Raw genomic sequence first — 26,361 nt, forward strand, 5'->3', positions numbered from 1 at the left:
GTTATTTAGTTACTGTGGTTAGATGATCATACTTTGTAGATCAGTTTCTCACAGGAAGAATTCAGAGTCTGATTAGAACAGCTGATGTATGATGCTCCTCCTACCAGAACCATTTGTTTCACAAATCTTTCTGGTGCTCTGTACAGGCACAGCATCTGTCTGTTATATTAATTTCAGATGATTTGATTTGCAACGCACAAACACAACAGATGTAGATATTCTGGATTTTCTGAATTATCTGAGAAGTTTATTCTCTAAAACAGAACAAAGAAAAGTCCCTCAATCTGCACTGCATGGCAACAGATGTTGCCATGTTTGTCCGCAAGGGCTGAACTGAGTACAATCTTTATAGACCTTGCAGACCTTAAACCGAACAGAACAGAAAGAAAAATCGGAAATAATCGGAAATAATCTCAAATCAAAGGAACTCTGTTCACTGGACATGGAAGAAAATGTCCGCATATTTATTTCTTTAGTACCTCATTTCTTTCTGAAGAGTGTATTGTACAAGAGCAAAAAGCAGAAGGAAATCTGAAGGTAGCCTCAAACAGAAGTGAAAAAGACAGGAAACCTCTTTGCTGGCAAAGACTGAATCTTACATATCTGCATGTTAGATAGTCATTACACCTTCATAGATGAAATCAGACTCAAAAATTACTTAATTCAGCTTTAAAAAAGAAGCTACACTCCATCTACAGACAACCATTATAATCATACAGTGAAAGACTAATTTCAGACAATTTGAACCTTCATTGCCGTGTGTGTGTGTGTGTGTACCATGTGAGTGGTCCTCCATGTGTCCCAGAGTTTCAATCTGCTCCACCAGGTCATTTGAGTTCCACTGACTCATGCCCAGCAGAATGGCGCTCTTCCCCTCCATAACATCTGCTGGGACACACACACACATACACACACACACAAAAAGGAGTAAGACAGTGCAGCAAAAAACAAAATCCCATTCCTCTTCTGCATATCCATAATATGGCACCTCATTGCTCTTGAAGCCCGGACTCGTCAGGGCCAAACTGCATTAACGCCTGTCGATTACCTTTGACTTATTTTGCCAGATTGGACTTCACAGGTCACACTCTAAGTTTTCTGGTGCCTGTAAGGGCAGACAGTTTGTTAGAGGGTTTACCAAACGGTACACACTGCTCCTGTAAACCTGAAGGGACAGCTTAGTGTGCAGCATGTAAACAAAAAGCCCCGTGACAGCCAGTGACACGGCAGTGAAACAGCAGAGTCTGCTGGACACATACCTCTTCCTCGTGGCTCGTTATGGCTGAACACAAATGGAGTAGCCATTGTGTTGCCTATGCTAACACTTGGAAACTGTTCAAAGTTAGAAATGTAAATTTGGCCTGAATGATGTTTACAGACAAAATACCCCTGTAAAGAAAGGACTTTATTAAGCTCAACGACCAGATACTTCTGTCTCTACTGCTGCAGAATTAGCTGCCTAAAATCCGTATGGAATATCAAGAAATCTGCTGTGTTTCTCTTATGTTTATGGCATCAAAAAATCTTTTCTCTGCCCTATGGTGCATTGATGCATTTATGGCGCTTCACCACCGTTAGATTAGTCCAGTAGATTTGGAAGAGCAAGTCAAGGTGAATGATTAAAATCAATGCCTCAAGTGTCCTTGCCATTCTTCACCTGTCCACCAGATGCCCTCAGACTGTCCCATCAGTCTTGCTCACCTGACTCCCACATAATCCCATATTTGCACCAGTAAGATCTCCGGCCCTTTTCACCAGTCAGTTGTCAGATTAGCAAAGCCAATTTGTGTCTTTCCTTTCCAGCCTCTTGAAACTGAATCAGAACCCAAAACCCAAAACATAACCTGCCTGCTTGTCTCTTTTGCCTGCCCCTTTCCTATTAAGCTTTAATTTCTTAACTACTTCTACTTGCTTCCTTCGCCTATAAGGTTATGTATTATCATTTTACTATTAAAATCAACTGAACTGCTCCAGTCTGCCTGGCTCTTTGTGTATGGATCCTTTTCCTTGCTGCCTCATCCCTAAACTAAGCCTGAGCAGAGGTCTGAACAGCCAGAAAAACTGACAAACTGCAGGCCCTTTAAAGCACCACCACAATGTCATTTTAGATGACAAGCTCTGTTGTAGTCCAGAATTTCTAAAATTTTTCAACGAGAAAGACAAGCCAGGTGTACTGTGTGGTTCAGCATGACCAAAATCGCTGTCTGCTCGTCACACTCTGTCATCCAAGACAGGATGAGTCATGCAGGAAGAAGACCCTCTACCTGACAGACCTCTCTCTTGTCTCACATATTCCCGCCTGGCAGCTCTGAAAGACTCTGACGCGGGTCTACACAGCCTGTCCGTTTGGATCACACAGTGGCCTGTCTCCTGGTCACAGTTTGTCTTTCGCTATCTGCTCTGATTCCTTCTCCCCTTTTGGTGCCCCCTCTCGCCTCTGCTCATCCAATACTGAGCTGAATTAAACGGTGTAGGTACATAACTCAAACACTTGCAGATTCAAATATGCACAGACAAGCGCAAGAAAGGGACTCACAGAGAGATGCATATTGGATCTGAACAAAGAGTTGCAGGATGTATGAAAGTCTGTGTTTGGACGGGAGGAGAATGCAAAGCAGCCTTAACACCAATCTCTGAAAAGGCAGGTTACTGAATCATCTCCTGCAGGGAGAGTTGAGCAGAGACGCTGGCAGCCAAAACAGAAGCTCCTCTGAGAAGCCAAAATGTGTTTGAGCTGAATAAAAACACAACCTACACTAAAAACTGGAAATCCACAGAAATAAGATGCAGCACAAACAAGAGAAATGCACCGATAATGAGAGAACAAAGCAAAGCGATTGAAGCCACCATATCTGCTGCTTTGAGAATATACAAAAGAAGAGCAAATCCGATTTGAGCAAACAGGCGGAAAGAGAAACAGAAGTGTGAGATGTGCCTGCAGCCAACAGCCCAGAGGGAGAGAAAAAAGATTTAGAAACATCCTTCAACCTGTCAGCTCACAGTGAGATAAGCGTCAGGGCAGAAGACAGAGGGATAGATGCCGTGATTGTTGAACGATGACAACACAACCTCAGTTGTTCTCTACCATTCAAATTTTACTTTCATTTTTCTTTCCTTATTTTTCTTTCTATTTTTTTTATTTTTTTTTTTTAGCAATTCTCAATTTCTTGATCTCATCAACATACATTATTTGCAGCTGTGGAATTACCAAAATGCTACTTCTGGCTTTTAGGCCCTTTCAGCTTTTAATGATGCACTTTGAGAATGAGATTGCTTAGGGGATTATCCCCTAAAATGGCATAAACAGAATGAGCCTGTCAGGTAAGTAGGCTACAGAGGATGGATGGCACGGAAACACATATATCAAGCGGACAATACGTTTGTAATTGGACATATAAAAGCGAGAAAGAACTTTATGGACATGTAGTCATTATTAATTCTTAAAGCTCTCATACTGATGCTCACACTGTATGCTTACACACCTGTACATGTGTGTTTAGCCATATCACTGGACTGGCTCTTTTAGACCAGCACTTTGGTCCAGACTGAAGTATCTCAAAGACTATTGGATGGGTTGTTGTGAAAATCTGATACAGACATTTGTGGTCCCCATGTCAGCAGTGTCACTGCGAGTGTGCTGCCATTTCAGCTGAAAGCACTGCTGGAACTAGCTGTGCTAACACAGCCTCTCAGAGCTGCTGGCATGGCTGTAAACTTCATAATGTCTTCATAAATGTGTGTTTCAACTACAACATAAGATCCATTTTTTTATTTTAGTTCACATATGATGTTTACATTTGAAAAGACCCGCGATTCAGTTCTCTTATTGCCTTCCTGTGGTTTATAGAGGGGCTTTTTCTTTGTTTTTTCTTTACTTTTATGCATCTTGTCTGTATTTGTTGGCAAAATATCAACTATGGTAGTTCTGTCCTGTCCTTCTAAACGTGTTTTTGCACACTGTCATTTTCTAAATCATATCTCTGTGCTGAAGCTTTGCCATATGGGACACTTGACAACACTTTTATCCAAAAGCCATTTTACAACCCAGATAAGACAGACAACTTACAGAACAATATTTGATTCTTTTTTTACGTCCTTCTGCAAGCCACAGTACTTTATTTAGGTATATTTTTATAGCTTGATTTATGTACATATATGTGGCCTATAACTTCACAGATATACGCTGTTTACTTTGTGTTAATAAAGCTTTAATGTTCATCAGTACTTCTATATTGCTTTTAACACATGTAATCCCGTTGTCTTATCCCAAATACCCATCTGTAATGATCATCTAGGGGGAACATTAAAGTTTCATCTCTACTTTTATGTTCGGCAGAACACAGCAACAGTTTCATTAAAATCACACACTGCAGCAGCTGATTTCACTGATCAACAAACCTTCAACTAGAGAGAAAGAAGTAATCAGTGAAATCACCACCTGCAGTAACTGGGTTGGAATGAAAAACATCTGGGTTTCAGTGGCATGTGGTTCAAATGCACTGCTGTCGAAGCACAGAACTAAGCAACTTCCCAAACAGGATATATTTGCACCTTCGCCATTATAATGATAAAGAAATTGAATGCTGTTTAGCTTTGCATAACCTGGATTTTGGAATTTACCACCAGAATGAGAAAGAGTGCTCCTTGCTGGCTTAAAAAAAACCACACTTGTCTAAGACATCAAAGATCTGGATCACCGCCAGAATTTAATCAACTGTTATTGGATCCAAGGTGTACTGGTTCACAACATGAAATCTGCCTCAGCTTGTAACTTTTCCAGATAACACCTACAAAAAACAAAGTGTATTTTCCGAAAGAAGAGAAAGAGAAGACCCGGGAATGTTGAGTAAACACACTGGCTGATAAATCAATGCACGACACACCAAAAAAATCGATAAAAACAAAATAAAATGTTTTATTTACCCTTGCTCAGACCTGACACACAGATGTAAGTAGAGACAGGAAGGGGTTGGAGTGGATTACTTCACAAACACTGATGAACACACTGTTGTTGTTTCAGCTCAGCCAAGCAATCAATGGGAGATGAGATGTGTGTGAATATGTGTGTCTTTGTACTGGCGTACTTCCACCTACCTAAAGATCAATAATATTTTGGCAGGGTAAGTTTTAACCATTTATGTGACTGTAGGCTCTAAAACAACCTTCACTATAAACTCTCATAGTATCTCATACAATGCTGTAATCAGCAACATAAGATATTCAAGATGAACTAAAAACAAGCAACTGACAAGGAAATGGATGAGCAAATAAAACGGTAAAGTCACTGATGTAAACATTTATTAGGCATCTTAAAAGAATGGTTTAACATTTTGGTACACTCATGAGAAAATTGATACCATTCTCTTGTGTATTCCTCCAGTATGAAGCTAGAGCCACAGGGTTAGCTTAGCTTAGCTGGAAACAGGGAGCAGCTTGTAACAGCTAGTCTGGTTCTGTCCAAAGGTAACAAAATCTGCCTGTAAGCACCTCCAAAATGAATTAACATGTCATATTTTGTTTGCTTAATCTGTAAACGCGCTAGTAGGCAGATGCGTTACCTTTGAACCGAGGCAGGCTAGCTGTTTCAACAAATTTTATGCTAAGCCAAACAGCTTCTAGCTGTAGTTTTATATTTAATGGAAGGGCATGAGAATTGTATCAATCTTCTCATCTAACCCTGGACAAGAAGGCAAGTGTTTTTCCTCCCCTACCTATGTCATGCTGTGCATATATAATTGTACCAGCGGGATTTACGATTATCCTAATAACCATTATTAACAACTTCTGTCAAAGAGACTTTGTTTTCCATTTGGCAAAATACAGCCACCCCAGTTTCCTTACATATATAGTGCACAGTGGAACACAGCAACATAATAAACTAGTAGCCTTATAATAAATATATGTCCTACTTGCATACAAGCATAGTTTACCTCCTGCGGCAATTTATTATGGCAATAAGATGTGGAAGCAGCCAACAATATGGATTTCCTTTCAGGCTGAAGCTGTCTCATTATTTAAATTCATGTCGTCAAATAACAAATCTGGATTAACGCACAGCAAAATCTGTCAACAGCTCACATCAATAAACAATGTGACAATATAGCTGGCGTTCGCTTGTGCAGCCTGAAGGCACACACAGTCCTGATTAAAAATGACTCTTTTCACTCACACATAGTTTTACATGTGTGAAACAGAAGGTCACGTGTCGCTGAGGGAGGATGTAAGGTGGAGGTGGAGTGGTGGGCGAGGGGCGGAAGAGAGATGACTTTTCATTTTTATTATGCCACAGGCAAGTGGAGGGCCGCTAGTATTTATCAGATTCTTTAGATGGAACAAAAAGAGGAAGTGAAAGCAATTGAGCATAAATGCCCCCTGCTGCTGCAGCTAACCGGTGGCAGGAACAGCCAAGACATTAGGAATAAGATTCATTACACCTAGAAAGATATAAGTTTAGAGATGACACGGTGCACTCTTCAGAAATATTAAAAATATCTCTTTTTGCTTCATGGCCCTGATTTGACACACTGAAGCAGAATTTATTCAACGGCAAATTATCAAGAAATGTCACTTTATGAAGCTTTACTTTATCAGATTTAATTTACAAACAAACGTGCAAGGCAAGAGCCACTTTAATCTAGCTGAGCTTTGTCGCCAAACTGATGAAAATGAGATGGTGGTATTGGTAGAGTTGTGTGAGCAAAATACCGAGAACAGCACGCAACACTAAAATGAGCACAAATCATTCAGTAAAGGGTCTTTTTTGTGGAGCAGCAACATCAAAGAAATAAATGCATGGTAACACAGTAAGTGGTTAAAAGAGCTTTTATTCTATTGGCTTGTTTAAAGTAAAACTTCGGATGCTCCACTGTGTTTCTGCACGTGGCATCTTCAGTGAGCATAAAAGCCTTAGAAAATTCAAAGAGCGTCCTCTGAATGAATCAATAGATTTTTTTTAACATGTTCATATGAAGATTGCTTTGGCTATTGCTATTCTTCTTTCAGCGTGAGCTTCAAATATCTTCTTATCGCCTTTCTTTCATTCGAAGACTCACATATGAGAGCTTCTGTGTCTGAACTATACAGTAGATAAACTGGACCTTTACCTGCCACTGGAGGAGAACGAACTTTTAATACCTGACGATGAAAGTGAAGGGGTCATGAAGCCACTCAATATCTTCACTTTGATCTTTCGATGTGTGTGCATGTCGGCCTGAGACTCTCTGCTCTGTCTGTGATACACTCCTGTTTTCATTATAACGGCAGGCCAGCTCAACAGGGCTGCGATGATGGGTGGGGGCTCTGCCAGCGGCAGCTGTGCGAATGTCAGAGGAGTTGATCAACAGAAATGACAGCATCAAACCATCCAGCTAACAGCTGTGCAGCCTCCACCTCATGTCGCACAAACACTGGCTGACATACAACAACGTCAGCTGACGGAAACTGAACCTCAGTCTCAGCTCTCATTAGAAACAACACACACACACACACAGATGCTGATGAATATCTTATCTGCTTCAATAAGATTTATATTGGAAATATTTTACCACATATTAAATACCACCAAGTATACTGTTTTCATCTAATGCCCAGATTTCTATTCTTTTTTACATTCTATTCTATATGACTCAAATGAATTTTATTTATATTAATCATAAATAACAAGTTTGCCACAGATTTTACAGTCTACAACATCCTCATTCTCATTCTCAATGATAATAATAAAATTATATTATGGCTCAAAAGGAAATCACACAGAATAGCCTAAATGCACGTAATCTGGTTTGAGATAGTTCAAAGATACTGCAGATTTGGCTAATTTTACTGTTTTCCCATTTTCCCAGAATCAGAAACCAATAAAGTCTTTAAGATGGCCCTTTTTAGGTATTTGGAGCAGTTTGAAGTTATGTTAGCATGTTAAGTGTCCAGAAAAAGAGCCAGTAACAAGAACCGCAAGGGCTCATCTTTTTAACAGAAAACGGATCAAATTCCTGACAGTCCTCATACATTTTCATGGCTTTTCTGGGTTCACTGGGTCATACAGTGTGGATGAAAGCATTCATCATAACCACATAAATAAAACTCCCTCAAGCTTATTGTGATGGTTTGAGTGGAAGGCCTATTACATGACAAACACCTCCTCAATCACTATTCAGCCTAAATCTTTCACTTTCCCATAAAAAGATTAAATTACCCCTGGCTAAAGAAACCATATATACAGTGTGCCTGGTGGAAAAACTACCACACCAGCTGTACGCGAGATTGACAGTTGCAGTCTTGCAGTTAGCAAGCATCTGTAGAGAGCCATAATTTCAACAACTCTTTTATGATCTTGTCCTGGTTTCCCTTTTAAGGGAGGCATTCTTCATGCTGAGCATATGTTTATGTTTGAAATAACTTGCTCTGTTGCTTTTTCTGCAGGACTGGGCTCCACTTCCCTGCCCGACTCAGACAATAAAGTCACATAGCAACCACAAGTATAAAACCGCACTTCAAAGACCTTGTCCTCTATTTACTGGCTTGATGTTTTCAAATTAAACTAGCTTTGTTGTATTTCATCTTTCGGTGTCACGTCACTCGATTATAATGAAGCCCCTTTGTTGATTGAAACAGCCGGGTTTTTATGCAAGCTGAAACAACAATGCAAGGTTTTTCACAGCCCGAGACCTCGAAAACAATCACCTGCCGCAAAGTTGTTCCAGTGTTGTGCTTCAATAATATGACAAAATGAGATGTGTTTGGTCTTTGTAGAACAAGGAAATAATAAGGCAATTAGTGACAGGAAAAAAAAGCCAGAAATGAAAGAAATTAACAAAAACTGAGTGGTTATTTCACCACAAACATCAAATTCAGACCCCCTGTGGTGTACATCATTTGTATCGCATGGTGGAAACTGTGAAACACACGGTTCTTCTCAAAACTCTGCCTTGAAGACACACTGAAATAGAATTATATCACACTGACTGTGGCTACAGCAAACCAAAACAAGTTGAACAGGTCTAAGTATTTCATTATTTCATTCACTGTGTAACTGGCAGATTTCTTTCCAAAGTCCCGTAGTTGCAAAGTCAGAAAAAAAACTAACCCTTTTAGAAGTGCTGGATGCAGAATTCCTTTGTTGTTTTCATGCAAACAAAGCTAAGCTAAGCTAAGCTGTGTACAAACGTCAAACGCTACTGTACAAACACGAGTGAGTCAATTGTCTGATCTAACTCTTGGCAAAAAAGCAAACTAAATAGCACAAAATGCAACCGCAGGCGCAAGCAGCTGAAGACAGCTGGTCATTTCTTTGGGTTTGTTTGCTTTCGCTATCTCTCCCCAGGCTAAAACTTTAACTGAAGGAGGTAAAGGACATCTCTGTTTCACTGTCGCCTCACACTCAGGAGAAATATTTCACAGCCGAGTGTGGAATCTCGAGCCGCACAGCGTGAGGATGATGATATACATCTGTTCACGTACAACACACACACACGTCCTCTTTATCCCACGGTGATTCCTTGACACTGACATGCGCTTTGACTTCGGTCTTACAAAATGCATTTCGAGCGATGCACAGCTCTGCTCTGTGACAGATGTGATAAGGATACATATTTCATGCTTTCTAGGAGAGTGTGCAGCGAACGTGACTTTTCTGACAAACAGAATATGCGAGAGAAATGGAGTGAAGGGAAGTCAAAATTAAGACAGGGAAATGAATGAAGGATTGAGGCAGGTAGAGGGGAAGGAAAACAAGATAAACAAGGGTAAGAGTAAACGATAGAAAAGAACTGAAAACATAATAGAATTTCTGTATTCAAAAGGTGACTTCATCCCACAGCACTTACAATTTCCTCCACGGACAAAAGCGTAAATTGGTGCAGAGTGCACTGCAGATGGCCTCTCATCCACCAAGCCTCATTTCCAGCATATTTTTGTACCATATGAAGGAATGTTTGACACCAGAAACTCAACACACCCCTGGCTATTGACTGACTTAATGTAAAATAAGAACATGTTATAATAATAACACACAATTGATTAGCATCTCTACAATCAGTCTCTTGGGGATATAACCACTTGGAGTGGATAATTGGCGGGATAAGTATTCCACTTATTTGCTGATGAACTCCCTCTGGGACTGTGAAAAGGCTAGTGGTTGAACAAGTTCTCAAGTGTCTCTATTTCTGGGCAGTCTGACATCTTGCATAAATTTACAAGAATCTTCAGCGATAAAGTGGACAATGAAATCGCTTTAAAACAATGAGGAATGATGAAAATTAATACATGATCCATTTGTTACCCATTCTCCCTGCTTTGCTCTGCAACCAGGCTCTCTTCTCAAGACAGATTTCACCCAATTTGGTCATAACAGCAATCCACACACTGACATTAACTTACCACAACAGCAGAACATACAATGATGGCCAGAAAACTCCCTCTGGTTCTTGTGATTTGTGATTAACTTGTGATTTCCCCAGTTTCTAAAAAGACTAATAGCTCTTTTTCATGACAGGGATTTAACAACCCACAACCAGGGGCTTCCCATAATCTGAGCTTTTAAGAACCTCAACAGGCTGAGCTGCAACATTAACTTCATTAATTAGTCAACTGACAAAAACTCTGACTCTTTGACAATCAGTTGACAATTTAACAAATTTTTCTGTCAAGATTTCCTGCTTTTCTTTGTCTTAGACCAAGGTGAAAAATGAGACTTTCAAATACGCTTTCAGAAACTGTAAAGCGGCAATTTGTTTTATAGACTGTATGTGTTGTGCTTGGCAGACAAGTAAACTAAGCAGTTGTTTGCCAGACAACATTGTAATGGTGCTGTTGATCTTATTATCAATACTGTATACAAGAGATACATGTTCATGTGCCAAAGCACAATCCTGGACCCCTGGAATCAACAAAAGGTGGTCTGTCAAAAAGCATCAAGGTTTTCCAGTTTGCACCACAGAGCATACTGTGATTCTTCGTTTAACCTCTCTGTTATTTCTTTGTTATTTCTCTTTGGCTGGAGTATTTACATTGCTGCCAGATGATGAGGAATTCATCTGGTTCCTTTCGGCCTCCTCTCTCCAAGTGCAACAGATCACTTTGACATGTTGGTTTGTCCAACAAGTGTTCCCCCTGTCCTGGTCAATACAGAAGCCGCATAGTAAAGTAAAACAGTGACTGTCTCGCTGTTGTGTTTGTTGTACTGGACCAGTCGCAATCTGTAGCACTCTAAGAGTCACGAATATGCAGGGTTGATGGAAAAGGATATGTTTAAAATGCTCATGTAGATGTTCTGATTTTGAAAGCTATTACTGTTGGAAAAACAGAAAACTCTACAACGTGAAGACAGGATAAAATGGGCAAATAAAATGGAGTACTAACCTCTGGCATCAAAGAACTCCTCATCGGAGCTGTCAACTGATTCCTGTGCGATGTTCTGCAGACACCAATGAGTGGCGCTGTGCTTTCGTGATGATCCTGTGAGTCAGAAAAAGAAAATAAGACAGGGAATCTGCTTTTAGACTCGCAGAATGACAGGCAGGGTCATGCTATTAATCTCAGAACTCGAGGATAGACAAATCAAGTGTATTTATATTTTTCATCCTTAGAGCTGATAGCTCTAAGAAAAATCAGAGTGAAAAGTAAAGCATGAATGACCCAGATGGGAATAGACGGCCTTTTGAGTTTCACAGCAGGTGAAAAGACCCAAATGGACTTTCCTTTGAGTGGTGTCACAGCACACAAGTGTCTCAGCAAGGAAGCAGGGATGAAAAGGGATTTAGAGCACTATCCATTTGTTGACAATATTCACTCTCAAGTACCAGGATATAAAACCACTGCAAACAACAGTGTACTTAAAGCAAATGATTTCCTGAAAATCACTGAGGCAAGATGAAACTGACAAGACTGACAACACTAGTCAGCTCAGGTTGCTGCTCATAAACTCAGTAAAGTCCTAATACTGGAGTTAAAAATGACTTACAAACATTTTCAAGGTGGAATTCTGTTGTCTGGATTCATTTTAAGGAGGAACTTGACACAAGCTTGAGAGCAGTATTTTTGCTAAACAGCTGTTGTACCTGTAACCGCACGCAGCAGTGATGTCATGGCATCCTGGAGTCACTGCACCCAGGTGAGAAGTTAAACCACTGGAGGTCAGCAAAAACGAAATATTCAGTCTCTGCCGAGTTACTTTTTAATGTAATATTTCCCTGAGTTTCCGGGATGTTTCTTCCTCTTTGGGAAAGTGGCCTTGTTAAGTCAAAGTAACTCCTCTCTCTGTGTTGCTGCACTCTGATGATGTTACTGTAATGAACCACATGTCCACTATGACATGTTTTCCCATCGTCTGTGACTATTGCAGTCTTTCTGACATGACATTCCCTCCTGGGAACAGTTTCCACCCGTCAGTTTCATGATTCCACGTCTACTGTCCAGAGGTTTTGCATCAAATTAGTCATCGTTGTTGTCGTCTCTCCCCAACAATGGCACAAATGGGACAGTACAACACTGGAAACGCTGGAAACAGCAGACCAAATGTTTATTATTTCTATTATTTGTGTATTTCTCACACATACCAACCATGTTAGCACTCTAGTCCCCTCCAAGATGGGGGAAAAACATGTAAAATCACTCTATCTCTCTAGCATTGTACACTACTGTCAGGAAACCACAGAGAATCTTAAAAGAGCTCTGACATCCGTCCCCTATATTTAGGGGGTTGTTAATATGTCACTTAGAAAAACATTTCCTTTTTTGCACAAATGCAGCTTCTTTGTCCAAACTGTACAACGAAAAACCGACCTTGCAGCTGCTTTCCAAGCACTTTCACCCACAGAAGTTGTCTGGTGACAGCACACATTCCTGTCACCATGCAGACTTGAGCTTCTGACAAGACAGTCACGAGTCTTCACTTCCTGTTATCATATTATACGACACTAACCATTTCTGCCAACACATTAGCTGGCTGCTGGTGACTGCAACACAACAATAAAGCTACCAATATACAGAACTAAATGTACGGTGGTGGGAGGGAACCAAGTACATTTACTCAAGTACTGCAATCTGGAGATATACTTTACTTGAGTATTTCCATTTTATTTTGCTTTCAACTTCTGAAATCCATTCTGGAGGGAAATATTGTAGTTTCCACTGCAATACATTTATTATGATAGCCTATTAGTTATGATGCAGAGTCAGATTATTAACAAAAAATTTATTAATCTAATAAAATATGATGTATCCTTATGAATTAAATCGCATGAGAAGATGTTCTTGGAGAGGCTTGGGAAAATAGCATGTTGACACTTAAACTTGAACTACAATTTGAATTCCTGCATTTGAATAAGTAAGGAACACTACTGGGAGCCTACATGACAATAAAAAACCTCAAAAACACAAAAAATAATGGAGCCCCTGCTTACACATGGGGTTGCTATTTTGACTTAGGCCACATATCTGTGCTAAATGTGGATGAATGACAGTAACACCATGACATCATGGCCATAAATAGTTAACATACCTGCCAAGTTCTGCTAAAACTCTCAAATTTTTCGGCCTTTAGCAACAACTCTGCCCATCGGCGGATCGTTCTCCAGGGGCTCCAGGATTCATGAACCACTACAGAGCTTTAACCCTGTCACCTTGGCCTGTGCTGGATGACAAATGAAGAGGCTCAGGCAAGGATTACTTCAGTCCGTATGTGAGCATTGGTTGTGCATGAGCACACAGACCAGCAGCAGCATTTCTCCTGCATCTTCCACAGCCATCTGATGTACTATATTCTTGAGAACTAATTTGTGTCGACTAAACTGCCAGTGGGCGAGCTGTTCATATATACAAAAGACAGCTTGCTTAAATTATACAATTGTAGCTCACACCGAAATAAGCAATTACTGCACAAAACAACAAGATGATTGCTATCTTCCAAGAAAACGCTATTTTGCTCTTTGGAAATGTAAATATGTTTCCCCCTAATTAAAGAAAATGGAAAGAGGAGCTACAAATCTGGGGAAATATCCCATCATAAGAACTGCACATTATTCTGTTTTGCTGCAAGAGTGTCAGCAGTGCTTATCAAAGAGCAACCAGCAGCGATGCCAACTTGTCTCTCCTCATTTATATTTCATATATTAATACAAACAAATTTACATCTAGGGGCGGACTGGGTGCAGTTGTAACAACTTATGGCTTTGATGTGATTACTGAAAAACCTCTTGAAATATTTAGATATAGTTTAATTTAGGTATCTGTGTTCCAAGTGTTAGCAGTCATTAAATGTATTTATAAGCAATGTCAGAGTCACAGTATTGATGGAAACACCAGAGTCATACGGGGACAATTGTAACAACACATACAGGTAAATATCAAACACAACAATTAACTAAAAACTAAAAAAAAATAATATCATCTGAATGATTCCAGATTTTAATTAAAGCAATACAATTAATCACATATTTATACAAATATAAAAACTTATGAGACATTTGCTGATTGTCAGGCAGAGAGGGATCACCACAGAGCATGTGCAGAGTTTCAGAGCTCTGTCTCTCATTTCTGATTGGTGCAGTCTGAGATGGCACATGTGATGTATGAATCAAAGGGCTTCAACAAGGTTTCAAAAGTGCTGACTTTCAATACTAGGTTGCTATTACAAACTAAAAATGGTCGTTGAAAAACTTTAATTGATGATTCATAAACACTGAAGACTTTGAAAGCATGAGAAATTGGGTCTTCGCAGGAAATTGAACACAGGTCCCCAGATTGGACAAAACACTAGACTATTCCAGTATATATAGACATTTAAAATGAACTCTAAATACTTTTATTAAATTATTATAACGAAAAATCATCTATTTTGATGTTGAAGTCAATTGTAACACATAGGGATGTAACACACCATTAGAATTGCCCCTACCATACCGAACTTGGCTCGAATAATCCCACAGGCTGGAAAAAACAAAGATAATATTTCACAAAGATATCAAAGGGTCACGAATTTTCCTCAGGATCAATAAAGCATCTATTTATCTAGCTATGAAAACTAGGAAGATTTAAATTTATAGACATTAAAGTTTAAGAGAGCATGGGGAAAATTCTTCAGAAAAAAACTAGAAAACCTCTAGTTAGAAGCCAGAGGTTCAGTTTAGCCTATGCTTTCTTTTTTGTACTTTCAATCAGTTTGTTTGTCTTTTAATGATGCAAGAGAAAAGATGTTTAGGATGAAGACTAACCAACTCTGATAACAAGTTTGGTTGCAACTGCTGGAGTGTAAACTAGCTTGAAAGATGAGAAAGAGGCAGTTAACACCCTACACAAAGCAACTGGAATTTGCTCTCATTGAGTGGGGAAATAAACCATTTGACATGTTATGAACAGGGATTTAACCTTACTGCAAGGAGTAAGTTAGTTAGCAAGTCAGGATTTGAAGGAGCCAATCCGAGGAGGCATGGACGGGTAGAGGTGCTCCTGTCTGTCACAGTGTTGAGAGCTCAGTAAGCACAGCAAGCATGTGTCATCAAAGGAAAGGAACTACTTTGGAAAATAAATTCAGCCACCTCAAGCCAGCTGCCAAAGAGCTCTCTCCATCTTGGGACTTGATTTTTTGAGGGCACTGGATGCACAGTCAGTCACCTTAGGAGGCATTCCAAGTGATTTTAAAGTATTGTTTTCATTCAGTGCATTCACTGCTGGTACAGATACATGGGCCTATGCTCTGTGGATTTCAGTAGTGCACTCAGCTTACTCCTGCAGCACTCTGACTGTCTTAAGGTTTAGGAAATCTAACGAAATGGTTGTGCGGCTGGAGCCTCACACCAGAGTGCCTATCACCAAGCGACGCCTGCCTTTCCCGCTGGGTAATGGAAATGATTGCTGTAGCTCCCCGCAGGGCATTACAGTACACTATATCCTCACAGATAGTGAGTGAATGCTTGAAACAACTACAGATTATGATCACACAGCCAGCAGGAGTGCAAATCTGAGCAGACCATCCTGGTCGTTTTTGCAATAGTGAGAGCATGTCCCTCCTTTTCACATCAACTAACTACAATATCACTGCATGTTAGCATGTTGATTCAGGTTGCAGAGGACTACAGGGAGGAGAGTGCTCCTAATTAAAGGATTTACGTAAAACATCCAGACATGACCACGCAACATTATATCCCTTAACCTGTTTTATTTATTTTGGACAGTGGACTTTGACAAATGTCACAACACAATCCTGTTTATCATGCACTTTGGTCAAAGATGGATGAAATGGAGCTTTGCAAGTCATCAAAAGCATTTGTGTTCTCAAAAAATCATGCTTGAGTTTCAATCCTAATGTTTTTTTTTAAATGCTCACTTTCCACATAGCATAAAGAGTCACAGAAATGCTCTGTACTGTAATAAGAACTACCAAAGTATTGTCAGTGAGAAAAATACTCTGCAATTTCTAAATCAGATGTTTGGATGTCCTGGTCCTTCTCGCCAATTAGATATGATTAAATTCTGTTTCTGTGTTCAAACAAAATCCCCTCTGAAAAACATAAATTGTTCATTCATCTGTTACTTTGATCAAATTGCTTTTGTCTGTAAAAGTAAAGCATGGAAAGCCAAAACAGCTTGTCTTTTGAAACTGAACATGCAATTTATGGAAAATGACACTGAGAGAAGGGAAGACAGGGAGAGGCCCGGCACTTCACTGAGCTCTGTTCAAAGTCTAGGTATCTAAAAGGCTTTACTTCAGAGCAATACAACACAAGGCTGCTTGTGATTCATCTCATCCTTCTTTCATATCGTTCCTTCCATTATCTTCTTCCAGCGGGGGTTACACAGGAGCCTGCATCCTGTTGAAACGGTGGGCTGACAGCACTGATTACTGGAGCAAATCCGTTGCAGTCACGGGTTAAATCCTCCATATCTGTCACAAGCAAACAGGTAGCACAATTCTTTGCTACGCACATGGCTACGGTGCTACACATGTATGAGGTGGTAGTGTTGAGATTTCAATTTGTTGCAAGACACTGCTGGGTCAAATGTTCAATTTAATGTAAGATAATGGATTTATGGCTCAGTCTTATGAATTTTCCTTGTCTGTACCTCAGACTTTGAGTATAGTCCCCGAAAATGTACTCCGGTAAAAAGTTGAAACTGAGACATCCATCAGGTGTTCAGACGTATGACCACCCAATAGATAATAATGTTGCTTCATGTCTGTACATCACAATCTTCCGCACAGTGAAGGTGACATGTACATGTTTGTAAGATAAGGAGACTTTTGTAGGCAAGTTTATGTGGTTGTTGTTCAAAGTGTGCAGCCTGTTGTGCAGGATGCTGTCTCATTTTGACTGGTCTGCCGATGACACAACGCTGACACAATGATTTATGCAATGTAGAGAAATAATGTCTCAAGCTAAGCAGACCTATACATAACGGTATTCTACTCAAAGCTTATAAAGAAAGGAAGTGACACGAAAAAAGAAACAAAGAAACAAAGAAAACCTAGTGGACTGCATCTTTCATCTCACAATTGAGTCTTCAACGAGAGAGGTCACCTAGTGTCGCTTTAAGGGTATTGGTGTGAATGACTTGTAGATTTAGTTATGTGAAACAGGGAGGGAGGGATGTGATGTCGGTCAGCTGCTGTTAGAGGAATCAGAGTTTTGCTTTAAAGAAATGTGACAACGCTGCAGATCAGAATTTTCTAAATGTCTTGTATAAACTACCATGTACTTTATTTTCATGCCTGAAAGCGACTGCAGTAAAAGCAGTTTCTGTTTAACATTTTTCCAAAATAATACTCACACAGCACGGACAAGGTAATTAAATCAATATCCAGCTGTATCTGTGGGGATGATCTGCTGCAGATGTGCCCAGTCTACATTTATGGCTCATAAAGAAAAACAGTTATTTTTTCTTAGCGAATGTTAACAGTACAGCAAGTGAGCAAAGAACATCTTTTACCCTGCATGACTCATATGTTGATATTCACAGTGGGAGAAAATCTCTTTCTGTATGACTCAGGTTATTCTACTGCAACAGACCCGATAATTTATTAATCTATATGGTGTTTCCTATTGATTCTACTTTAAATTGCACACTAGATACATGTCATTTAAGGAAAATTCAATATGATCATGTTAACTTGTAAGGCAGTATAATACAAATGGAAATTTTCTATCGGAAGGCAGCTGTTGAAGATTCAGGATAGTAACTGGGAGAAAAACAAGAAATAGCTTCAGTGCAGCTCCTGAAAAATTTATAATTGAACTCATTTATTGTTCTATCTACCCTATTGCACATACTAAGAAGATGATACCGTACTTTGGACAGCACAACTGCCTCTAGCTGTAACAGAATGAGTTTCTCAACCACACGTTTCTACTAAGGGAAACTCGAGTATTAGTATAGTGACACGTGGACTGCAGCCCATGGATCGCAGCATGTACACGCATTGTGCTCATTTAGCTCAGTTAGCCTCGCAGGTAGCAGCCCTGTTGGTTGACTCAGCCAAGAAGTGCCAGTACCCAAAACCCAGCATGAAAGTCATCTCTGTATTCCCTGTTGCCAACCTGCCTCCCAGTCTGCCTGTATTTCGGCTTTAAGGAAAAACAATTTTTTAAGACAAATTATCTCCGAAAATGACCTCTAATTTCTCAGACCGAAGTGAACTCAAAGCAGATTTTACACATAACAGTCACAAAATTCAAAGATTTAATAGTATTTAGTCCGGCTCTGTGGCCAGTGGGGCTCTGAAAATGGGTCTGGTCATCTGAGGGTTATCATGCAGCTGGATTTAATTGCAGTTGAATTGAGATGCAGGTTGCTTTCACAGAAGAGCATAGTTTCCATGGGTCTCAGAGGAGACACACATTAGCATTTCCTTCAAGACTCTAAAAAGAGTGAAAATTGCACTAATACCTGAAACAAAATCGATTATAAAATCCTCTGGAGTGGAAATACCAAAGTCAATAGAACTGAGTAAAATATCTTGCTGAAGCACAGTAATGTTTAGTTTAATTCAAAGTTTCAACTAAACAAGTGCATCCTGAGACATCGTTTTTGCCTGCTCAGAGGACGTTTAGGTCACAAGCATGACACGCTTGTAATATTCATTCATTATTCGTTTATTTTTTTTTTGGAAGTGAGATGATATCATAAAGTATATATATTGCTCTGTGCTTTTTAAGCCTAATTCCAGCTCAGCAGATTCATTTCTGGCTACAGAAAAATCAGCCAAAAAATCTTGAAGAAGGTACTTAAAGTAAAGTGTTCTGGGTTTCGAAAATAACGAGGGAACCCTCAGACTTAATGACGGCCCCACAGGAGGAATCACTCCTCATCAGAGACTAAATCTTCTTTAGATCAGTTGCTACCATCCTCAAGGTATTTCTTCTTTCCGGAGCTTCATCCCTCAGTGCCCTCACTCCTCTCCAAACCAGATGGTCTGTAAGCTATACACGAGAGCCAATCTCCTCATTTCATAATTAGAGCTTTTAATATCCAAGGAACTCTAGCATCACTGAAAGAGCTGCCGGGTCATAAAAGATGGGAACGGCTGCCATCATGCAGAGAGGAAGAGCAGGAGGGCTCTCTAATGATGCAAATCTCTTCGGACTGAATATTGGACAAGTCACAACATCAGAGTGACATATCTACTATGTCAAGAGGAAATCCAATAATGTTTTCCTGATGTGCATGGAGAAAGAGAGGGAAATGAAAAATGCCTCTGCCCCTCATTTTAACATGCAACATGCCCCAGTGAAGATGAAAATCACGTGGACCCGATTAGATATGATACCGCACAGAAACCCACTCAAGGAAAAGGAAAAGGATGCTGACTCTGTGTCTGCTCAGCCTGTTTATGCCACGGTGAACATCCTACTACAGTCCACAAAAGGTAAGCAATAAAATAAAGTCTGTCTTGTCCTCTTTGAGCTGGGAATGGCTAATAATAGCCTGTCCTTTAATTTAATTCAAGCTCATTTCAGCACGTGATCTGAATCAATCAGCCAAAGCAGCCAATGAGAGACACAGAGGAGATTGATCTCTCCTAAAAAATGTTGAATCAGTCACAGATTCACCTTCCAGACATTATTCTCCTGGATGCTATTTGTCTGCACTGCAGCAGATCAGCACTCGCATCGACTGTTAATCGACTGCTACACTACGAGGTGATAATCCTTATTACTAAGCCTGCACACTCCACACAACAGCATCCACATATAGTACTTTATGTCCAGCCTGAGGTTGACTGCATGTGAAGTGGTTACATTATTAAGTCCATGCTCTAATGATTTTAAATTGGATATGCTCAGGGTGAGGAGGCAATCAGTTTACAACAGCTTACTGGTGAGAAGATCGTAAACTGAATATCGACTGTGGCTCAGAGTCCCAAATATAATTTTCTCATATGATTTAAGTATTGAACTTGGGAGAGTGAGGAAACAAGTTAGTCTGAAAGATAAAGCTTCTTTTCTGATAAATGTTCATCTAATATCACTAAAAGTGCACTGCACTGCAACTATGACAAAAACTTAAAATTAAAAAAAGGACATTTTAACTCATTTACACTTCCAGAATACACAGTGTAACATTAGCATTGGTGCTATGTTTCTGTCCAATATTCACTCCTCTATTAGCTCTATTTGTTTGTATTTTTCTCCAGCTCTTTGGAAAAATATCTAGATCTGCTTTAAACTGCTAAATACTCCACCAGTAAATCACTGGTGTTCACCGGGTGGTTGCTAACTTGGTTTTTGTGCTTCTTATTGAAAATAGTTGCCTGTGGGGCTGGAAAAGACTCCATTAGTGTTGAGGGGGAAGCAAAACATTGGCAAATATAGAAATGAGCATACTTAGATACAAAAAGCTACCTTTTTAAATTACCCTCCCAGAAGAATTAATTGTGGTACTATTTGGCAGTAGCACTGCCACCAGGACTCACTGGATGCCCCTGAGAGGCACCTGGAACTACCTAATCTTTATCAAAATACTGCTTATTTTCTGTTGACATTAAATGTAATCATTTCAGCTCAACAAAAAAGTCAGCTCACCAGTTGAACGATACTTCAACTGGACACTCTCCGACAGATGCTTCAAATCAGCAATGCAAAACAGAAGAAACCAAAAATGTATGAACATACCTAAAGCATTTAGTCCTTGCTGGCAAGACATTCTAGCTGCCTTTAAACTTAATGTGTTTGCTAAGAGGCTGGTGTTAGAGAATGTAATAACTGTGCTTTCAAAAAGCTTATTTCAAGAGTCTAAGAGCTTCTTCATAGGCAGAAACATGAAGGGAAAGGGGAAACCAAAAACCCTGTTTCTCCCCTCCGCTCTGTATTCAGAAACCAATGTGACGTCAAGACATTTGGCTGTGACAAACAACAAGTAGACTGGTGCCGGGCTCCAGGTGAGCCTCAAATAGCAGCAAGCCTGCTGCTGTGCGCATTGTGAACAGCCTCTCCCGGACACAGACCCAGTGTGCTTCCCCATGACAAACAGCTATTAAATTTAAATTAACACTGTTTTGTATGATCAAATAAAATAACAGAGGTCACTTGCTGAATGCATTAGCGCACGCCTCTGTAGATTTCAGAGAACATTGTGGTGCTGCTTGTTGAGCAGGCTGTCTGGGGACCATTTGCCAGTACGACGACACCACACACAACAAGCTGTTGCAGTATAATACAGTGGAGAAAGTCCTTATCATGTCTCAAACTGGGTAATAAAACTTGGATGTGGGGGAACGACTGACAGAATAAACCCGAATGCTAACACTAATCTACCTTCAAATGGCGAGCATTCAGTTTATTCACCTGTAGAGAAAGAGAGAGAGAGAGAGAGGCAGCGGGAAAGAGGGAGAAACTGTTCATCAGCATCCTTCAGCTCTATTTTTAGCTTGATGCTGAATCTCAGCAAAACAGCAGGTAGGCTATCCATTTATTTTATTCAGGCAGCAAATGAAAAAAAAAAACCTTTCAGACTGATCAAATATGAGGAATACAAAATGCAAAATGGTGCTATACGTCACACTGGGCCCTTTAAGGGTCCATGAAATCCTAGGGAGGACAAGCAGTAGGGGTCGGTTACACTCTGGGAGGGGGTCGACACAAAGATGACCGAGGATAATTAAAAAAGCAAAAATTCCTAAAGACATCTGGCAGTATAATACCTGTCTGGCTTCGTGCCGCAGCTCAAGCCAGTGGGGTTGAAGTAGCCTCCAGGACAAAAAATAAAGAATTTATGGTTTGAATTCCCAAACCAGCTGGTGAAATTGTGGGTCTCATTAAAAGATTCACCCTCTATTGTCCTGTAACTCCTCTGTGGCCTATGAAAAGACAATGTTTGCAGGTAAGGAAATGTCTGAACGGGAAGCAGAGCTCAACTGAACGGCAGACCAACACTGACGTCCCTTGAGAGATCCATTAATGTTCTTTTAGGTTTGAGTCACACCTGCTTTATTTTGAAGGCCTCATAATTCTTAAATCCTTATTAGTCTGCTCAAATTATCTTTCAATATTTAGATGATTAAAACCAGGGCTCTCTTCTGTTTTAATTGACAGTCGGTAAATCTGGGCACAAGGCCATGTTTCTGCTGAAGCTGAAAAAAGGCACTGCAAACCGTAAAGCTTGCATGGTCCATAAATGCTGGTTGTTACTCTTTCACAATGAAATATACAGCGTGACTATAATTTCCTTGTTTTTTTATTTCACAGGCCAGTGAATTGACAGAAAATTTAAATTCAAATTAAAAAGTGTGGAATCTCCTGCAGCCCTGTTATAATTGAAAACGACAAAGATAAGATACGGAAGTGAAAGTCATGGACTTTTCATGACGTTTTGAATGTTTCCGTAAGCTCAACTTCACAAGTTATACTGTGAACTGAGGTCAAGCGGTATTTAATGATACACTGCATGCTTGAGATATGACAGTACTAACAGTAACCTCACACATACTGCATGTTGCCATCAATCTGCCACTGGCTTACTGGAGCATCACAGGGCTAACGTGATTTTATAGAGCTCAGATGAAATAATGGAAGACCTCACAGTGTAGTTTCCATTAGCGAGTGAATTTTACGGTGAGGCTCAATGCAATATAATTAAGATTAACTGGAGAAGACATCCAGTTGCAGCTGTTCAGATAAAAAAAAGGGTTTTTCCATGCGTTCAGAGAATCTAATTTGTCTTGTGAAATTGACCGCCAAAAAAAAAAAAAAGGACTGTTTGCTTGATTTCTAGAGTGGAACAAACTCTTTGTGTCCTTAGAGGCTCTAGCTGACATTTTTATGTACAAATATGGATTTTAATTAGCACACAAATAATGCACATGCAATCAAAGCCGACAACAAACTTCTGTGAGTCAGTTTCACAATGAAATGGAGCTTCGGTATCTTATGTTTGCATTTATTCAAAACCATTACAGACCATTTATTAACCCTCTTAACGGTTTATGCCTCACGCTGCCAGTCCTGTTACTAAATGTTTCTCATGTGAATACTCCACTGATAAAGCACTGCCCTTCTATACCTGCCACTTATACTACCCATAATACAAATAGACTGCAGGTCAATCGGACATTTGGGTGTTTCGGTAGTAGCAAATCTATCCTCAAGCCGTTTGTCACAAGCAGAAATGAGGACAGTTCTGTAGAGGTCTGGTAAGCTCACTTCTTTGTAACTCAGAAACCTCAGATTTTTTTTTTTTCCATTAACAAACTCTAAATCTCCAATCCCACCAAACGCTAACTCAAATGACATCACTTGAGGCAATTCGTCAAACTTCACGCAGCTTCCTCTGGAGCCACAAAGAGCTTTATACTACTCTTTTCCACATTTGCAGTAGAAAGCCCCAAGAACCGTTAAGAGTGGTTTGATTTCCCACTGAGAATATTCACTTTGTAGAAGCTTGGTAAAAAGTGAAAATATTGCAAAGTGGAATATTTCCACTTTGTCTTCACAGTGCCACAAGAAATGTTTGTTTGGAATAGCTCACTCACATAACACGGCATACACACTCCACAGCTACAATGACATGTGGGAACTATCAGATTCAGGATTGCTGCTGATCTTGAAGAAGGCCTGAGGGCAAGAAGCAATGCATGTGGAGTATGGGACACATTTTTATGTTTTGTTTTTATTTTTTTATTTTATTTCCAACTGGACACAGAAGAAACAAACTTAAAGAACTTAAAGGGAGATTTACTGGTAAAATCCATAGTTCAAAGGCTTCATGCAGCTCCTGATCATAGCCTGGTACAAAATGCTACTGTAAATCAGAGGCAGAAATAATTTAAAGCCCAAAACACACTGAATAAAAACTCCTCTCCATTGTGACACTTACTGTCACCACCGAGAGTACTAATGAGCTGATATTTTATTGATCCCTGCAGGGAAATTTCCCTTCCACTCTCATCTCGTGGAAAAGGTCAGAGCACAAAGGCCACATGCAGAACAGAAAGCCCGAAGCTGGAAAAGATTCAGTGACTTGCTCAAAGGCTCCTCAGCAGGGCAGATGCACGATGGCATGAGGAAATAAACCCAGGTCCTCCTGCTTTAGAAAAGTGGCACTTCTGCCCCTGCCAGCATGTTATTATGAGGGTCTTACACCCACTTGATATTCTGTGACACTCATACTCATGATTTATCTCCATCATTAAAACCAAAGCAGAAACGAACAAAAAAGACAATGGGGCCTCACCCAGTTTTCTACACTATTCAAAGCCCGAAAAGTGTAGTAAACTGACACAGAAAGAGGTAACACCACAGTGCAACAGGTGACACAAATAAGTCCGAATGAGCCACAGTAAAGCTTTTATGCTACACAAATGTCATGACTTCAGAGGCCTCACTGATGCTGTCGGGTCAAAACTCTCTCACACTCGGCACATATCCAATTTAAATGATCACCAAATGAGCTGCATGAAAAACTGCCTTCTATTCTTAGCAACGCAATGAAGTCTGCATTATTTCTTCTCTCCTGGTTTAACCTTGGCTGTTTATTTTCTGATTTGCTGTCTGATTCTGGGATTAGAGCAGAACAGAGGACACACTGCATCGTTTTTGTCTTGTGTCTGACTGGGAATTTTAGTTCCACTTCCAGAGCAAAAGTTTTTTGTTTTTTTGCTGTTGTTTTTTTTTCCAAATTATACGGTCACATCCTGAATTTCAATAGCTGTTACTAAAAATAGTCTCATCCACGCGTTTAGATAGTGTCTCTCTCTCTCTCACACACACACACACACACACACACACAGTAGCCTTCTGATGGCTGTGATAGCCGACACTTCGTCCACAGGTCTGCAGGTGTGTCGCTAACAGCTCTCGTGTCAATATTTTATCAATCAACCATTTTTCCTACGTTTGACCCTGCAGCGTCGCAGAATCTGACGGGTCACACGTCTCGCTGTAACACGGACACACAGAGACAGACAGGACTGAGAATGACAGACAGACACAGAGACAGACAGATTTAAGGACAGTCCATGGGACCGAGATGTTTGGCATGCAGAGGTCTGTGTTGACCGTCGCGCATTCCTATAGATTGCCTCCATCCATGCGGCACGCGGCTGTGCGCGCCAACATCCAGCAGCACGAGACGCACGTTTCTACCTGTTAGCGCGTTAGACTATGCGTGTTGTGTCCCCTTACCTTTCCCTCTCGTCTCCTTTGACATAGTGTCCTCTCCCGTGTGTCTCCGTCTGCCTGCGGACACGTCGCGTAGCGTACTCTGCGCAGAAACGTTTGGTCGGGATAGTTAAACAGCGGCTCTTCCTCCGTCCCTCTCCTGCCTGCTACACCTTGACGCCTGCCAGACGGAAGCAGGGTGAAGCAGGCACGGTGAGCTACAGCCGCCGTGTCGGTCTCCTCTCACCGTGGAGAGGACAAAAAAGAGAAGGTGGAAAAACAGCAGAAGCTGCAGCTGTGCTCTCATTCACCTGTGTCAAGTCCCTCAGAGCGTCGACTCGCCCCTGCCGCAGACATACTTTGGGTATTTGTTGGTATCTGTGCAGACTTGGTTCTCATGTCATGCCCACCCAACTCCCCGTCCCCGTCTCCTCTCCGCCGCTAACATCAGCCAGAGTTCCTCCTAACAATCCCAGGTCTGCAGCTCGACTGCCTCCAGCGGTGCGCGCACGTCCGCGGCTGCTGAAGGGCGTCCGTCCTCTCTCCTAACAGCCCGTTTGTCTGACTTTGCAAAATGATAGAGAAGTATGCTAAAAAGAAGTGGGGGGAGATGCTGCTGTAGGAACACCAGAAGCTCTAATGTGAGAGCCGTTTAGCAGCTATCCTTTGCAGGTGTTGTCATTGGCGCCACTCGGTTAATTAAAGAGCTTCATCAATCCCACTGAATTCACCACAGCAGAATCACAAGTCTGTTCACAAGTGTTACAGAGTGTTAAAT

At 40.5% G+C, this 26,361-nt stretch overlaps 1 protein-coding gene across 2 annotated transcripts in view; it reads right to left on the bottom strand.

The window, feature by feature from the left end:
- pitpnm3 (PITPNM family member 3) overlaps positions 1-26,310 on the bottom strand; it is a 75,285-nt gene extending 48,975 nt beyond the window's left edge. Inside the window, exons 1-4 of one of the 2 annotated variants that reach the window (XM_046389467.1) lie at positions 25,895-26,310; positions 25,608-25,764; positions 11,356-11,451; positions 778-888 (exon numbers count right to left, since the gene is read on the bottom strand). In XM_046389467.1, coding sequence (XP_046245423.1) covers positions 778-888; positions 11,356-11,451; positions 25,608-25,632 — 232 coding nt within the window. In that variant the 5' untranslated portion in view covers positions 25,633-25,764; positions 25,895-26,310. Of the gene's footprint in view, positions 1-777; positions 889-11,355; positions 11,452-25,607 lie in introns of both variants that reach the window. The other variant, XM_046389466.1, reaches the window with a different exon arrangement.
- Between the last annotated feature and the right edge of the window lie 51 nt (positions 26,311-26,361).

This window comes from Scatophagus argus, chromosome 5 (assembly GCF_020382885.2).
Source record: "Scatophagus argus isolate fScaArg1 chromosome 5, fScaArg1.pri, whole genome shotgun sequence".
Lineage (NCBI taxonomy): Eukaryota > Metazoa > Chordata > Actinopteri > Scatophagidae > Scatophagus > Scatophagus argus.